The 16,920-nt window shown below is 58.6% G+C and overlaps 1 protein-coding gene across 3 annotated transcripts in view; it reads left to right on the forward strand.

The window, feature by feature from the left end:
• Positions 1-16,920, forward strand: part of KIRREL3 (kirre like nephrin family adhesion molecule 3) — a 357,510-nt gene that overhangs the window by 328,322 nt on the left and 12,268 nt on the right. For 2 of the 3 annotated variants that reach the window (XM_063355399.1, XM_063355401.1), the window contains 5 exons: positions 366-493; positions 5,319-5,445; positions 12,569-12,669; positions 12,772-12,970; positions 14,117-14,152. In XM_063355399.1, coding sequence (XP_063211469.1) covers positions 366-493; positions 5,319-5,445; positions 12,569-12,669; positions 12,772-12,970; positions 14,117-14,152 — 591 coding nt within the window. The remainder of the gene's footprint in view (positions 1-365; positions 494-5,318; positions 5,446-12,568; positions 12,670-12,771; positions 12,971-14,116; positions 14,153-16,920) is intronic. The other variant, XM_063355400.1, reaches the window with a different exon arrangement.

Below are 16,920 nucleotides of genomic sequence, written 5' to 3' on the forward strand. Positions count from 1 at the left end.
GGCGCCAGCAGAGCTGCTGAAAATGAACGGGAAGGGGACAGGGCTAGATCTGGCTTGCCCAGGGTGACAAGGACTCGCTGGTGACCGGTCTCTTGCAGCTCAGACTTTGTAAATGCTCTGGTGGTGGAACCCATAGTTTCCTCCTGCCTTATGAGCGCACAGCCCATGGTGGTGGCCCTTGGGGAGCTGGTCGTTCTGGGGTCGCAGCAGGCAACGCCTTCTTTATTTGGGGGCCTTATGGGGCTGTGACCCATAGGTCCACCAAGACCTACCACTGCTGCCTCTGGCACAGTGGACTCTTTGGTTTGAGAGTTTCTGGTTGACACAGCCCAATATTGGGGGTAACTCCGGTCTCCTCTGTGCAGTTGGGCCCAGGATGGCGACAGAACCGCAGTCCCTCCTCGTTGACCTGGGCTCGGACGCAGTCTTCAACTGTGCCTGGACTGGGAACCCGTCTCTCACCATCGTCTGGATGAAGCGCGGCTCGGGCGTGGTAAGAATCGCTGCCGGGGAGGTGGGGAACGGGGCATCTGGGGCACGAAACACTGCGTGAAGCTCCCCATCTGGGAGCAAAGCCCATACCTACGGGCTGGGAGCTCCTGGCTGGACAAATACAGGGCCTACAAGGGTCCTTCAAATGCAGGGGACAACGTGGCATTGCAGAGCAGTGGCTCCCAGGCTGTGGGTCTGCAAGGCTGTGGGTCTGGAGAACAAGTCTTGTGAGGAGCGACTGAGGGAACTGGGTTTGTTCAGCCTGGAGAAAAGGAGGCCGAGGGGAGACCTTCTTGCTCCTACAACTCCCTGAAAGGAGGGGGTAGCCAGGGGGAGTCGGGCTCTTCTCCCAAGGAACAGGTGATAGGACAAGAGGAAACGGCCTCAAGTTGCACCAGAGGAGGTTTAGGATGGATATTAGGAAAAAATTCTTCACCAAAAAGGTTGTGAAGCGTTGGAACAGGCTGCCTAGAGAAGTGGTGGAGTCACCATCCCTGGAGGTATCTAAAAGACATGTAGACGTGGTGCTGAGGGACATGGTTTGGTGGTGGCTTTGGCAGTGTTAAGGTCGATGGTTGGACTTGATGATCTTAAAGGTACCTTCTGACCTAGACAATTCTATGAATCTGTGATTCTGTGATGAAACAGTAAAGGCTTTATCGCCTTTGCAGTACTTTGGATATAAGCGTGTGTGCATCCATGGGGAATTTGGATGGCAGGCTGGAAAGCCGGGCCTGGAGTCCCGTTTGGGAGAGGCAAAGGGAAAATGCAGATTCCTGAAAACCAGTGCCATCACCGCCACAGAGGAACCGAGGCGGTGGGTTGTCTGCCCCTGCCCCTGCGCACGCGGCTCTCACCCGCAGGAGGTGTTTGCCAAAGAGTCCCAGTAGAAGGAGAATCCATTCCCGTGACGATGGGCTGGGTTGGACAGAAGCCAGAGCATCACGTCACCTCTCGCTGACGGGTGGCGCTTCTGCAAATTGCCTGCGTGTCGTCCTTTCCGGGATGGTCATTTACAGGATGCTCCTTTCCAGGACGCTCCTTTCTGGGATGGTCCTTTTCGGGATGCTCCTTTCCGGGATGGTCCTTTTTGGGGTGCTCCTTTCCGGGATGGTCCTTTCTGGGATAGTCCTTTCCGGGATGGTCCTTTCCAGGATGGTCCTTTTTGGAATGGTCCTTTTTGGGATGGTCCTTTCCAGGATGGTCCTTTCTGGGATGGTCCTTTCCAGGATGGTCCTTTCCGGGATAGTCCTTTACGAGATGTTCCTTTCCAGGATAGTCCTTTTTGGGATCGTCCTTTCTGGGATGGTCCTTTCCAGGATAGTCCTTTCCGGGATGGTCCTTTCCAGGATGGTCCTTTTTGGAATGGTCCTTTTCGGGATGGTCCTTTCTGGGATGCTCCTTTCCGGGATGGTCCTTTCCAGGATGGTCCTTTCCAGGATGGTCCTTTCTGGGATGGTCCTTTCCAGAATGGTCCTTTCCGGGATAGTCCTTTCTGGGATGGTCCTTTCTGGGATGGTTCTTTCCACAATGGTTCTTTCCAGGATGGTCCTTTATGGGATGGTCCTTTCCAGGATAGTCCTTTTTGGGATGCTCCTTTCTGGGATGCTCCTTTCCGTGATGGTCGTTTACGGGATGCTCCTTTCCGGGACGCTCCTTTCTGGGATGGTCCTTTTTGCGATGCACTTTTCCAGGATGCTTCTTTCCAGGATGGTCCTTTCCAGGATAGTCCTTTTTGGGATGGTCCTTTCCAGGATGGTCCTTTCTGGGATAGTCTTTTCCGGGATGGTCCTTTCCAGGATGGTCCTTTTTTGGCATGGTCCTTTTCGGGATGCACCTTTCTGGGATGGTCCTTTCCAGGATGGTCCTTTTTGGGATGGTCCTTTTCGGGATGCTCCTTTCTGGGATGCTCCATTCTGGGATGGTCCTTTCCAGGATGGTCCTTTTTGGGATGGTCCTTTCCAGGATGCTCCATTCTGGGATGGTCCTTTCTGGGATGCTCCTTTTTGGGATGCTCCTTTCTGGGATGGTCCTTTTTGGCCTCCAGAGCTGAGAGCTCACATCCTACCGCGTTCACCCCAGCTCCCCTCCTCTGTGGGCTGGAGGCTGATGAAGGTGGAGGGAGTCTGGATCTGGCCCAGCAAACTTCTCCAGGTCTCTTTTGTCCTGAAAAGCGTAAGGAGTTTTGCAAATATTAAGCACGGCTCAGCCGGCCCGGGGAGGCGCGAGATACTCTGATCCCCTCTTTACAGACAGGAGGGCTGCGCAAAACCGCACGAGGGAGCTACAGGAGGGCTGAGACGTGAAACTCTCAGGTGGGAGGTTGAAAAGCATCTTTCGGCTTCGGCGGGGCCTGAAGTCGATGAGGCAAAGCTGAGTGACGCCGCTCAAGAGGAGGGCTGGCCCGGGAGCGAGATGAACGGGCCGAGTCGCTCCCCGGGCACCGACCGAGGAGGGGAGCGGACGCTGAGGCATTAAATGGGGTATTTTTTCCAAACCATAATGACCTCAGCGAGGGCCATCTCCTGGGAAATAATTACAGACTTGGGCGAGCTGACGGCTCGAATCAGCTAAGGAATCCCAGCGGGTCAACAATCCCTGGGTGGTTTCCCCTCCCGCGGCTGCAGTTGACGTTCCCCTGGGTTATTCCCGTTACGGGCACCGCTCTCACACCGTAGACTGCTGTTTCGGTTTCTCGAAGCCGCTGGAGCGGGCAGGGTGGCTGAAAGGAGCCGTGGACAGTGAGGATGAGGGTTTCCTGACCCTGGCGCTCCAGCCCAAGCCGGCATCGGGGCTCGCCTTTGCTAACCGGCAGAGCAGCCTTCTCCCTTTTCATTTGGCTCCCTCTAGGAGACCTGGAGCACCTCAGGGCTCAGGATGGACAGGATTAACCCAGTGGAGATGCTCGTGCTGGCCAGCAGAGCCGCCTGCGTGTCCCCCGAGGGGCGCTGGCGGGGGATGCTGCTGCGTGAAGCCCCTCAGCGCCCGGCCGTGGCGGTGGGACGTGGGAGCGGGGCTGCTTTTTTCCCCTACTCCCTTCCCCTTCCGGAGCCAGGTCAGGCTCCCATAAAAATTTACCTTCTTTCCTCCTGCTTTCCCAGAAGGAAACAAATCAGAGCCACCGGAGAGGATGAGGCCAAGTAAGCCGAGGCGTTTGCGTGGACATTTTTCGCAATCGGTGCTAAAACAGTGGGTTTAAAAGGGATCTGAGGCTCGCTGCCCTCTGCCTCGTGCCAGCTTAGGGGTCCGACCCCCATCTTCTTGCTATAGGGAGACCCAGATCCATGTCCAACCACCCCTCGGGGCTTTGCACGAGCACTGGTTCCCGGAGGCACCAGCTGTGGGAGGGGGCTGACGAGGCAAGCGGGCGCTGAGAGGGAGGAGAGGTGACGGGCTAGCAAAGGGAGGCCAGGGCAACCGGGAGGAATTAGCCACCAGGCACCAGTTTCCAGCGGGGAATCGCATCGCTCCGAAAGCCGCTGTTTGTTTTATATCAGCCATGTGGTTTGGTTTGGTTTGGTTTTCGGTTTTTTTTTTCTTAAATACCACCAGCGCTGGGATTCTGCTGACAGCCTCAGCCAGATCCCTCCGCTCCAGCAATTTTCGAGGTTTAATAAAGCTGCTAATTGCACCGCCGGGGCAGGAGGGCGGCGTGGCTGATAGCCACGTTGGGCAGCCGGTGTGTGGGGAGGGCTCGCCGAAAGCAGCTGAGGTTTCCCTGACCCTCTTCCCAGGGGGCTGCCAGCTCTCCACATCGGTCTCCCACCAATTCCGGGTTTGAAATTCCCGAGAAAATCCTGGCAGCTTCCCCTGCACCCGGGAAGATGGAAATTCAAGTGTGGAGTGTGGTTCTCTGGAAAGCTTTTCTGCTCCAGGTTACAAGGCTGTTGTGTCGCTGCAGCCACCACCGGTCATAGAATCATGGAACCATAGGGTTGGAAGGGCCCTCTGGAGATCATCTCCTCCAACCCCCGGCCAGAGCAGGGTCACCCAGAGCAGGTGGCACAGGAACGCCTCCAGGCGGGGTTGGAATGTCTCCAGAGACGGAGACTCCCCCACCTCTCTGGGCAGCCTGTGCCGGGGCTCTGCCACCCTCAGGGTGAAGAAGTTCCTCCTCGTGTTTAGGTGGAACTTCCTATGGTAAAGTTTGTGCCCGTTACCCCTTGTCCTGTCACCGGGCACCACCGAAAAGAGCCTGGCCCCATCCTCCTGACACCCCCCCTTGAAGTATTTATAAGCGTTGAGAAGGTCCCCCCTCAGCCGTCTTTTTTCCAGACTGAAGAGACCCAAATCCCTCAGCCTTTCTTCACGAGAGAGGTGTTCCAGTCCCCTCGGCATCTTGGTAGCCCTTTGCTGTCCCCTCTCCAGCAGTTCCCTGTCCTTCTGGAACCGGGGAGCCCAGAACTGGACCCAGCGCTCCAGATGTGGCCTCCCCAGGGCAGAGCAGAGGGGGAGGATGACCTCCCTCCACCTGCTGGCCACGCTCTTTTTGATGCCCCTCAGGATGCCGTTGGCCTTCTTGGCCACGAGGGCACATTGCTGGCTCGTGGTCACCCGTTTTTCTCTTGTATATTGAACTTCTTGCAAAACTGCGGTCTGTAAAACTTCAGATGAATAGGAACAGGTCTTACATTTCCCCCCAAAAAACCTGGGTTGTGTCTTTATTCCTCGGTCGACAGCAATAAGTGATAATTCCATGCCGTGTCAGGCTTTGGGCTCACCTGCTTCATTTCCTCGGGGCTGCCCTTGAGCCCGTAACGCGTGTGTCTTGTTCTGCTTCCCGTCAGCCCCCCCACCCCCCAAAGCAACCCCTTCCTCTCTTCCAGGTCCTGAGCAACGAGAACAAGCTGACCCTGAAGTCCGTCCGCCAGGAAGACGCTGGGAAATACGTGTGCCGAGCCGTGGTGCCGCGGGTGGGCGCGGGGGAACGGGAGGTGACGCTCACAGTCAATGGTACCTCTTGCTTTTCCTATTGCTATCCCGGCCCGCCGTCGTACTGCTTTGTTCCCGTTGCTCTGACAGCTCCCGTTGCCGAATTATCCCCTCGGATATTTGCTTTCAGAGCAAATCCCACCCGCGGTTGGATCAGGGAGGGTCCGTGCCCTGCAGGCAATAGGAATAAATTGGATTTTACATCCGTTTGCCTGGAGATGCATGGGTTAAGCCAAAAAAAAACCCCTAACATTATCTAAGACCCACTTGGTTCCTTATTATCAACAGGGGTTTATTGAGTAGTTGGGAGCTGGCGTCTTTAAATCTTTAATAGATTTATCTTGCAAAGCCCTTGCAAGGTCGGAGAGCGCTGTTGTCTCCGTTGTACAGCCGGAGAGCTGGGAATTGAGCCTGGATCCGAGACCGGCAGCATAATCATTCTCACAGAGCCCGCGTGAGGATGCCTGGGAGAGACACGAGCTCCTCCTTGGCTGCTCGGGGCTGGCCCAGCGCCGTGTCAGGATGTGCCCCGGACCCTCACTCGCACCCGGGGGGCTGGGAAACACTCCAGAACCCCGGAATTTTAACGACGAGCCGGCCAGGACCCCACGGCAGCCGATAATGAATTTCAGCCTAAATATGGCAAGGAAAGAGCCAGGCGGGCTGCGAATGGTATAAATAGAGTATGAATTTTGCGTTGTCTCTCACCTGTGTGACAAACTGGCAGGCTTCACTCGCCACTCGCTGTCACGAAGAGAAGAAAACAAGCCGGGAAGCCGCACGGGCGGCAGCAAGCGTTAATTTTAAATGCAGATAATGCTAGAAAGGGAAGCCAAGGGCAACGCGGCAGGGGACTGAAAACCAACCACTCCCTCGACTTCTCCTCGGCGCCTGCCTGCTCCTTCCCTGGCGGCTGCTGGGTTTTAATTACAATTAAACTAGCTCCTGGAAAACAAAGCAACAAATTAGCACAAACAAAGACCCTGCGCCTTTCCTGACACCTACCAGGCAGGCGGCTGCCTGGAACGCGGAGCAAAGCACGCGGCAGGCTCGGGGCCGTTGGGAGCGTGTGGCATGGAAAAGTTGCGCTCTCGGGAGCTCTGCAGCTTACGCCGCTGATGAGCTTTTCGCCTCGCGGGGGAAATCCGTGCCGTAAGGTTCACCACTCAGCTTCAGGCATCTCCCCGGAGCCGACTGCAAGCAGCATCCCGTCCCACTGGGACGTGCCGCTGGGGAATCCGCTGCTTTGGGCTTTGGTGCAACCCCAAGGTGACGACGTTGGGACACGCCATCACGAGTGTTGTATCCCTACACCAAGGGAGAATCCCACACCTCCAGGTTGAGATGGTCTCCTGCCTCTCCGAGCAAGGAGAACCAAGGTGAGCAAGCCCCAGAGCAGCGTCCCCAAGCCTGGTGTCCACCAAGCAGCGTGGCTTGGCATCCCATCCTGGTGGGCAAGCCCCAGAGCAGCGTCCCCAAGCCTGGTGTCCACCAAGCAGCGTGGCTTGGCATCCCATCCTGGTGGGCAAGCCCCAGAGCAGCGTCCCCAAGCCTGGTGTCCACCAAGCAGCGTGGCTTGGCATCCCATCCTGGTGGGCAAGCCCCAGAGCAGCGTCCCCAAGCCTGGTGTCCACCAAGCACCGGGGCTTGGCATCCCGTCCTGCAGCTGGAACTCCAGCTCCGGGAGCACGGCACAGTGTGTCTAATCCAGCTAATGAATTCTGCTGAAAGTCTTTTCCGCTGTAATTTGAGAGGGAAGTTGAACGCCTCATATTTTCGAGTGATTTTAAATCCAGAGGGTGATACAATTGTCTTGGTATTACTGGGTGCCTTTCTCCACGGGCTGGGATTCGTCACAGTAAAATTAGGCATTTAGAAGTGTCTGTTCTGGGCTGGCTGCACAGACTCCGATCAGCGCACGCGGGCCGATCCGTCCCACCGACAGCACAGAGACCCCGACTGAGGGATCTTCATCCGGCCCATCCGAGCCTGCAGTCCCACCTGTAGCAGCCCATCCGCTCTCGGAGCGGTCAGAAATCACAGCAGCGTGATGCCGCGGTGGGAGAGCATCCTCCCGCCCTCGCTGCCGCCGGGTCTCGCGGCCGTCCCCACCGCCCGCCTCGCTGGCCACCTCTGCGGTTGCGGCGAGCAGCCCGTCCCCGCACCAGAGCGCGAGGCCCCCGGCCTGAAAGGAAGCAGATATGATTGAGGAGTCTCGTTAATGGGAAGGAGGATTATGCAAACGAGCAGCGTTTGGCAGGGCCGGAGCAGGAGAGGCAAGAAGGAGGCGAGGAGCTGTTGGTGCCGTCGTAAATCAGCAGCAGTGGGATTTACGGCCAAAGCCTCTCGATGCTGCTGGCTGCACACAAGCCCGGTTGAAGCTCCCGCCCCGGTAGGAGAAGCACCCCGAGGTCACCTTCACGGCAGGATTGCCCGCGGTACGGTCTGTCGATGCATCGTCCGGCCTTGGCAGGGGCTGCTGAGCAGGGACCACCAACCGCTGCCCATCTTGCTCTGCAAGAAGAAGTTTGTTAGAAGGGTTGGACAACCCCGGGTGGCTAATTCAGGATTTCGTTTGCCTGGGGTTCACCCCAACAAGCAAGGCCAGCCTGCTGGAGAGGTGGGAGCAGAGCAGGGGCTGACCTGCTTGGGTCAGGAGAACATCATCGAATCGCAGAATCATAGAATGTGTTGGGTTGAAAAGGACCGTTAAAGGCCATCTAGTCCCACCCCCCTGCAGTGAGCAGGGACTTCTTCAACTAGATCAGGTCGCTCAGAGCCTCATCCAGCCTGGCCTTGAATGTCTCCAGGGATGGGGCCTCCACCCCCTCTCTGGGCAACCTGATCCAACTTCTTCCTAATGTCTCATCTAAACCTGCCCTGCTCTAGGTTAAAACCGTTGCCCCTCGTCCTATCGCTCCATGCCCTTGCCAACAGCCCCTCCCCAGCTTTCCTGGAGCCCCTTCAGGTACTGGAAGGTCGCTATAAGGTCTCCCCGGAGCCTTCTCTTCTCCAGGCTGAACCCCCCAGCTCTCTCAGCCTGTCCTCCCAGCAGAGGGGCTCCAGCCCTTGGATCATTTTTGTGGCCCTCCTCTGGCCCCGCTCCAACAGGTCCACGTCCTTCTTGTGCTGAGGGCTCCAGAGCTGGACGCAGTGCTCCAGGTGGGGTCTCACCAGCGCAGAGTAGAGGGGGAGAATCCCCTCTCTGGATCTGCTGGCCACGCTTCTTTTGATGCGGCCCAGGATGCCATTGGCTTTTGGGGCTGCAAGCGCGCATTGACGGCTCATGTCCAGTTTTTCATCCACGTCGTGGTGTCCCCTCAGCTCATGCCTGCAGCAGCCCATTGAGGGCTTCACCGAGGGTGTCTCCACCACCGCTGGAGATGGGGACCTGGGGGCGGTCCCTCGCCATGCCAGGCAGCGCGAACCAGCCCGGGGCTTCTGCAGGAAGCAAAGGAGTTAAACCAAACTCTCCTGCCAAGCCGTTTCCATCCCTGTGAGGCCTTGGGAGGAAAGCTTCAGGTGGGCTCGAGCAGGCTGGAGGAGTCGAGGCCGTCCTTTCATTCCTCCAAGGCTCCCGAGTCAGCAAGCTGCCTTCCCTTTTGTGCGAGCCGCCAGGACCGCACAAATAAATTGGCACCGGCGTGCTAAAAATAACGGCAACCAATAGCTCCATCATTTATATCCATAGCAACATCGTCGTATAAAGCCTTTTTCCTGCCCGTGGGCTGTCTCGCGCTCAGCGCTGAATGCCAAGCCGGAGATTGGCAGCTTTCATAAGGAGCCAGAGCCTGGTGGAGAATCAAACGCCACCCCGAATGTGAAGAGGCTGCAACTCGGCGCTATTATTTCTGGGCATGTTCATCTCACAAATGGTCTTTAGTCATAGGCCATTATCATGATGATAAGCCTTCGACTCTGAGCTCCTAAAGCAATAATAAAACCCAAAGCCGTTGGCATTTGGGCCATTTAAAACCCACTCTCCTTGGGGAAAATGATCCTTTTAATGATTATGAAGCCATTTTTCTCGAGCGTCACCCAGTCTTGGAGCGCTTCTGGAATTTGTAAGTAACACACAACCCTTGAAGTAGAAAGAAGATGGGTTTGGGTTTTTATTATTATTATTATTTAGGCCTGGCTTTTGCTTCCATTGGCTTTGGGCTCATCAGTGATGAGGGCAGGCGAGCAGGAGGACCACCTAAGCAAATTTTAACGAGCCAAGAAGCTCATCCCACGTGCTTTGTGCCACCCTCGGAAAGATGAGAGGACCAAATGGGTCCCCCATCGCGTGGCCCACCGGGAGGAAAAAGCCCCAGCACGCGTTTGGGGCCGTCGCTTGCCTGTCGGCACGGTTCTGCTCCAGACATGGGGAAGGAAAGCCGAGGCCAAGATCTCGCCACCTCGGGCATGCTTGGAAAGAGGAATCTCAGGAGGGCAAAGTGCCGTTTGCATCCTCCTAAAGGGAGGCAAAGCAAGGAATCGGCTGAGATCCCTGCCAACAATTCCAAAAGCTGGGCTTTCAGAGATGGATGAACGCGAATGCACACCTTGGGAGCATCTCAAAGAAGAGCATTTGGGCAGAAAACCACGCCAAAATGCCTTTTTTTATTATTTTTTTTTTTTAATTTTCCTTTTTCTGCTAAAAAAGGGGCACAAAAGTTCCCGCTAACACGCGGCTACGACCGTGGCATCAAAACAAGTCCTGACCTTCGCCCACAGCTCCTGCTGTTACCCATCGGGACGGCGGTAATTTCCTGAGCTGCCAGACCCACGTTCCTGGTCGCTGGTCGGTGAGACAGGGCTGTATCTCGCTGGGGAGTGTTTGGGGAGCCGTGGAAGTTCGGTGTGGGAAGGTGTTAACGGGATAATTGCGACGGGCAACGGACGAATGCACCAGAGCGAAGAATTTAGCATTTTGGTACATTTTTGGTTGCCTTCTGCAAATTCAGAAATGGGCAGATTTGGATGGGGAACACGCGGGTGAATCTGTTTCTCCCCGCTTTACCCTAAATTCCTGCGCCTTTTCTGAGAGGAACGCCTCAGCTGCAGGGGGGAAAGGGGAAAAAAAACGGGAAAAGGCTGGATCGATGGGAGAGAGGATGAGCACAGCAAGCTCTCCCCCTCCGAGCATCCCGGAGGCCTGGGCTCAAGACCCCGCGGAGGTTGTCCCCAGCGGTGTGTTGGCCTCTGGTCGCAGCTTCTGTTGCGGCTTTTCCACTCGGCGCGGCCAGTACGGAGCCTGACGGTGCTGGCAGCGCACGTCGGCAGGGGTGGGCATGGCGGCAAGGCTGTGTTTTCTGACGAACCCAGTGACAGACTCAAAACCGGGAGCCACAACCCAGAGGGAACATCCCGAAGAGCTGAGCTGGGGTGAGGGGAGATCTGCCAGCCCCTGCCTCCTCCCTGCCTGCCTGCATCCTGCTGCCTGCCTGCTGCCTTCCTGCGTCCCGCTGCCTGCTGCCTGCCTGCATCCCACTGCCTCCTGCCTGCATCCCGCTGCCTGCCTGCATCCCACTGCCTGCCTGCTGCCTGCCTGCTGCCTGCCCATGTCCCACTGCCTGCCTGCTGCCTGCCTGCTGCCTGCCTGCTGCCTTCCCGCATCCCACTGCCTGCCTGCATCCCGCTGCCTGCTGCCTGCCTGCATCCCACTGCCTGCCTGCATCCCGCTGCCTGCCTGCATCCTGCTGCCTGCCTGCATCCCACTGCCTTCCTGCATCCCTCTACCTGCTGCCTGCCTGCATCCCACTGCCTGCCTGCATCCCACTGCCTGCCTGCTGCCTGCCTGCTGCCTGCCCATGTCCCACTGCCTGCCTGCTGCCTGCCTGCATCCCACTGCCTGCCTGCATCCCACTGCCTGCCTGCTGCCTGCCTGCATCCTGCCTGCATCCCGCTGCCTGCCTGCATCCTGCCTGCATCCCACTGCCTGCCTGCATCCGCCTGCCTGCATCCCACTGCCTGCCCGCGTCCCACTGCCTGCCTGCTGCCTGCCTGCATCCCGCTGCCTGCCTGCTGCCTGCCTGCATCCTGCCTACATCCCGCTGCCTGCCTGCATCCTGCCTGCGTCCTGCTGCCTGCCTGCATCCCACTGCCTGCCCGCGTCCCACTGCCTGCCTGCTGCCTGCCTGCATCCTGCCTGCATCCCGCTGCCTGCCTGCATCCCCGCTGCCTGTATCCCGCAGCCCAGCTTGTTGCTGTTTTCGTTTCTGCCAGCAGCAAGCCACTCATAGAAATGCAAATCGGCTTTAATTAAGGAGGCTAAGAAACACCAATTAGGACTCCAAGCTCTTGCGCTGCCCCCATGGGGTGATCCCCTCTTCAGGTGGCTGGCGGAAGAGCGGGGGGGACACGCTGATCCCACCACCCCACGCTCTCCTCTCCGGCCCCTTTTCTCCCAACTCGGGATGCCCACCAAGGCAGGACACGGACATTTCCCTTCAGAAGCCGGCTCAGCCGATGCGTTCGGCCTCGTATCGCTCGGGAAGAACCTTTCCCAGCCAGGCCGGGCTCCTCCGGCATCCGAGCGGTGCGACAGAGCCCAGCTAATGGGGTCCCAAGGTTTTTCCAGCAGAAATTTCTCCGCCACGCCGAGCAGGCGGATGGCGGGTCCCTGATGGGTGGCTTGCAGGTAGCAGCTGCCCATCAGTGCCTCCTCCTGCCCTCCCACCGCTTCCTCAAGCCCCTGGGGAGCAATTAGTGTGATGGTTGCTTAACGAATCCGGGAGAGCAGAGGGGGGAAAACACCAGGTGGGCTTTCTTTCGGGAAGAAACAGCCCTTCTCAGAGGCTGGGTTCATCAAGGTGATTTCTGCCGGGTGATTTAATGGCCACCCAGCGCCGGGGAGGGGTGGGGGCAGAGGTGGGGAGACCCCGGTGCTTTGTGGGGGTTTTGCCAAAAAAAAAAAAAAAACAAAAAAAAAAAAACTCCAAAAAAACCCAGCGGAAGCTTAAAGCAAAGCCCCCACTCTGGGTCCTTCCACATCACAGGAGGAGCTGTTGCTCCATCCTTCCCCAGCCAAAAAGGGGGACCCTGATGTCCCTCCACGGCTCCGCTAACACACTCCCCCCGCCCCCCCCGTCACCACCAGTATACCTTGTGTTGCAGCCACCCGTGCGAGATGCCAGCAGCCCTCTCCTCTCTCTTGCAGGGCCGCCCATCATCTCCAGCACCCAGACGCAGCACGCCCTGCACGGCCAGAAAGGGCAGATCAAGTGCTTCATCCGCAGCACCCCGCCGCCAGACCGAATTGTGAGTAGAGTCCCGCGGGGCGTGGTGGGTGCCCGGCGCACCTTCGGGTGCCCTACGGTGGGGGCAAACCTGCCCCAGGCTGACCCCTCTCTTGCTTGGCAGGCTTGGTCCTGGAAGGAGAACGTGCTGGAGTCTGGGACCTCTGGGCGCTACACGGTGGAGACGGTCAGCACGGATGAAGGCGTCATCTCCACGCTGACCATCAGCAACATCGTCCGGGCCGATTTCCAAACCATTTACAACTGCACGGCCTGGAACAGCTTCGGCTCCGACACGGAGATCATCCGGCTCAAAGAGCAAGGTGGGCATCGCTGAGGAGCCGGTGGGGGCTGTCGGGCAGCGGGAATTAGCACCTGGCCGGGCCGTAAGAGTGGGGAAACGCTGTGAGAGGCAGGAGACGCTCAGAAAAGCTCTTGGGATGTCGAAGAGGAAGCTAGGAAGGACGGTGAAAAACATTCTAGCTGTAGGATTGCATCCTTGGGGTGCCTGGTCCTGGCAGAGGGTCGGGACGTGGGACGAGCCCCGCAAAGTCCCTGCTTGACACGGTGTTGTCCCACTTTGCCTGTCCTGCTGAAGTTGGAGGGCACGGGCCGATACCGCACCCCTCGCTCCCTGCCCCGCGGCACAAGGTGATGCCGCTGCCACAGGCTGGAGGATCATTTATAACCTTAGAGAAACGGGAACGGCTGCTCCTACCAGACCCCACTGCTCCACAAGGATGGGAGAGACTGGGAGGAAGGCGTCTGGGCTGGTGGCAACCTTAGACCCTGGCCGCCAGCCACGACGCCAGCACGTTTTTTGCAGGGCCGAGCTTACCCAGCCAGCCTCGAAGGCACCTCGAGCCATTCTCGGGATGGCCGGGGGTTTTCCACTCGGGGGGGGCTCTCCGTAGCAAAGGAGGGAGGTGGCTTTTGTGAGGAACGCTTAGCTCCTGGAGGGACTCCAGTTCTCCTCTATTTTATTAAATGCCAGGGCAGGCAGGTGGATTGTTCTCATTAAGCCGTGATTTATAGGCGAGGCCGCCGTCCAGATTAAATCAGAGCTAAATGAACCCCTTAAAATTAGCCTTGGGCTTCTTCCAATGCAAACAGAGCCAGTGGTTTTTCCAGGTCGTCTGCCAGTCAGCGGGAGCGCTCGGCGGCGAGCCTGGGTCCCGGCGGAGGGTGGCCGGGCAGCCGAGTCGGGTCGGAGCCGGCAACGCAGCATCCAAGTCCACGGCCGGCTCCGCGTGCGAGATCCGAGCATCCCTGCTAGGGCGATGCGAGGCGACATCCCTGCCCTGGGCAGGGGGACGCCGTAGGGTGGCTGAGGATGTCGTAGGCTGGCGGAGGACATCCCCTTCACGGGGACATCCCTGCGCGCGGAGCAGAGGGCTGAGCGCTCAGGAAGAGCGGCGTGGGCGCTTGGGCTGTGCAAGGCTGTGGACACTTGCTTTATTTTCAAACAGGTACGGAAATGAAATCAGGAGCTGGTATTCAAGCAGGTATGGAAATCATGAGCTGACGGTGAAGGTGAATTGTCCCCAGCCATTACCACACCTGAGGACTCGACGTCCTCCTCCCGACCCCGGCAGCGTTCCGGCAGGTCCGGGCAGGGCAGGAAGGGGTGTAGGAAAGCTGCAGGGCGGTGACTTGCGGCACGGCACGGACTGGGAGGCTGGAGTGGTCCAGTCTCCGCGCTGCCACTGACCCGCTCTGCAAACCAACGCCGCCTTTCTGTGCCCCAGCTCCCCAGCCGGAGAGGGACATAATATATTACGCAGCCGCGGTTTAAAAGTGCTGCGAAAGGGACCTCCTAAGTGCTGTTCCAGGGCAAAAAAAGAGGGAGAAGTAGAAGTTTCCAGGGTCATCCGCAGACATCGGCTTGTCTCAGCATCCCGGGAGAGCGCTAGCCGGCATCCGTCGCAACCGGAGCAGGGCCGAAAGGATATTTGGGCGGATGCTGCGGGATGTGCTGCCCTTGGGCTGCCTCGTCCTCTGCGCCGGAGCGGGGCTCACGGGGGAGCACGTACCCAGCAAACTGCTCCTCGTCAGCTCGCCCTTGTCATCAGGAGACGATGATTTGCCACCCCAGCCGCTGGTCCCGGGCGCTGCCCCTTCGCAGTCGCCTTTTTTTTGCAGCCCAGGAGAGCCCCGGGCACTTTCCCCACCCCGTTCCCTGCCTGATCCTCCACCAGCTCCCAGCCTCCGTCATCTTCAACCTCCATCATCATCATCATCATTCATCATCACTGCCTGCTCCTCGCTCAGCTCTGCGTCGCTCGGCGCTGCCCCAAAGCCGACCTCCGTCTCCTGTCTCCTCACCCTTTCGCTCCGTGGTCCCCTGGGAGATCCAAGCGCTTGCAAAAACCCCGCGACGAGTTACCACCATGGGCAGGAGCCCTGCCTGGCAGGTGGCCGCAGGCTACCCGGAGAAGAAAATCCCGGTTTCTTCTTGCTGCGGCTCGGCGGGTGCGTCGGAGGGTGCAGGTTTTCGGATAAGCTCCTTGGTGCAGCCGGAACCAGCCCCAGCTCTAGGCTGCAGAGCACTCAGGGGACCTGCCTTTTCCCCCCCAGGGGAATTCCTGCACCGCCGTGCTGAGCCCGCGCAGTTGGGTGGTCTGCTCGGTAGCGACTCGTGTCGCCAGTGGCCCAGCCTGAGCGGCGAGTGACACGCCAAGGGACCAGCGGGCCCAGGCAGAAAATTCGCGAGCGAGCCCGAAACTGAAAAGCATCAGCGTGAACCGCCAACCGCATCACTCGAAACAACAAGCTGAGCAGGGAAGATGAAAGGCTCTTTTTAGAGCAAATGCGGGCCGGAGAGGCTAAACTCAACTCGCACCATTTCTTTATCACCCCACAGTTCTCAAAGTAGGGCTCAGGAGCCGGGAGACCCCATGGCCGCTGCTAAAGGAGGACGTGAATTGGCTTTTTTAGCTCCCCCGCCCCGGCTGGGATTAGGCAGCGGTGAAGAAACCCTTTGCCGGCTACACAGGAAAGATGCCGCTGGAATTATGTCTCCTCCCAGTCCCGCCAGTAAGGAGGCACGGCCCTTAGGAAGGCATCTTTGGTCTCAGGATGAAATTCGTGCTCAACAGCAGCTCCGCCACGCCAGGGGACAACGAGAAAGGGTTGCCTTTTCCTCCTTTCCAAGCGTCAGCCGTCGGGCTGCCGGGCTTTGCTTCTCAGCAGGGTCGCCCGCGTGTCCCCGCAGTCCAGCAGCGTCCACGTCCCCAGCCTGCGGAGGCGAGGAGGAAAGGCGACCGCTCCTCTGCATCCATTTCTCCGTAAATTCATCCCAACCCGTTTCCAAGGCGAAAACCGGCGGTGAGGACACCCTCACCCAGCTTAGCCGGCCATCCCGGGAAGGGTCACCCCTCTTTCGGACCGCTGTGGGTTCGCAGAAAGGACAGGAATGGGGCACCCGTAGATATTTGCTGCTTTTGGGAAGAGGGTCTTTGGGATGCGGTTTGGTCATCCCGGCCAAGGAAGGCAGTTTGTGGTACCCACAGCTTTGGTGTCCTGGGTGGGAGCGCTGCCTGGCCGTAATCCGGAGGGCGGGCACCCACCCAACGCTCGCCGCTAAGCAGGAGCTGTGCTTTGAGGGGCCGGAGGAACCCAGCAGGAAGATAACAAGGCTCTCGGGCTGCCAATCTGACCCTCTCACCCCAAACGTGATTTCGTCTTCCACCCTCCCCGCACCTCGCCCGGACCCGCGCAAAGAAATCGGCTTCGCTGGCTGAGCCGCGGTCTGAAATCCCCGCCGGGAAAACCGCCTGCGAAGTCATTGTAGGCAGAAAGAAGGAGGCGAGCGCGTAACCCCTGCTCTGCGGCGAGCTCTGCTCCTCCGGGCCGAGCCCAGCCCGCACGTCCCCGGCCCTCGCCCGCCGCAGCCGCCCGGCCTCGGCTCATCCCCGGCACGGTCCCGGTCCTCGGAGCACCCTCAGGGGTTGATAAGCCGAGGGAGAAGGCGGGAGATTGGGCTATAAAACAGGCAGAGGCTGTGAGCGATGGCTCTTGGGTTAATTAACCCGTACGTGCTTGACAGCGCCCGCTGAGACGGCTGAGCTACCGCCTCCCAGGCAGGCTCGGTGCCCGACTCCGTCCCTCCGTCCCGGCTCTAACCTTTCTCCCAGCCTGCTCTGATGCCAATTCTCTTAATAATATCAACACACCGTCTCCTTTTGCCCTTTGCGTCCTGTGGAGGTACTCATTCATCAACCCGGCGGGCGCTGCTGAGAGCAGTTGTTAGCCCGCTCTTCTGGCTCCCTCC

Source organism: Chroicocephalus ridibundus, chromosome 18 (genome assembly GCF_963924245.1).
Source record: "Chroicocephalus ridibundus chromosome 18, bChrRid1.1, whole genome shotgun sequence".
Lineage (NCBI taxonomy): Eukaryota > Metazoa > Chordata > Aves > Charadriiformes > Laridae > Chroicocephalus > Chroicocephalus ridibundus.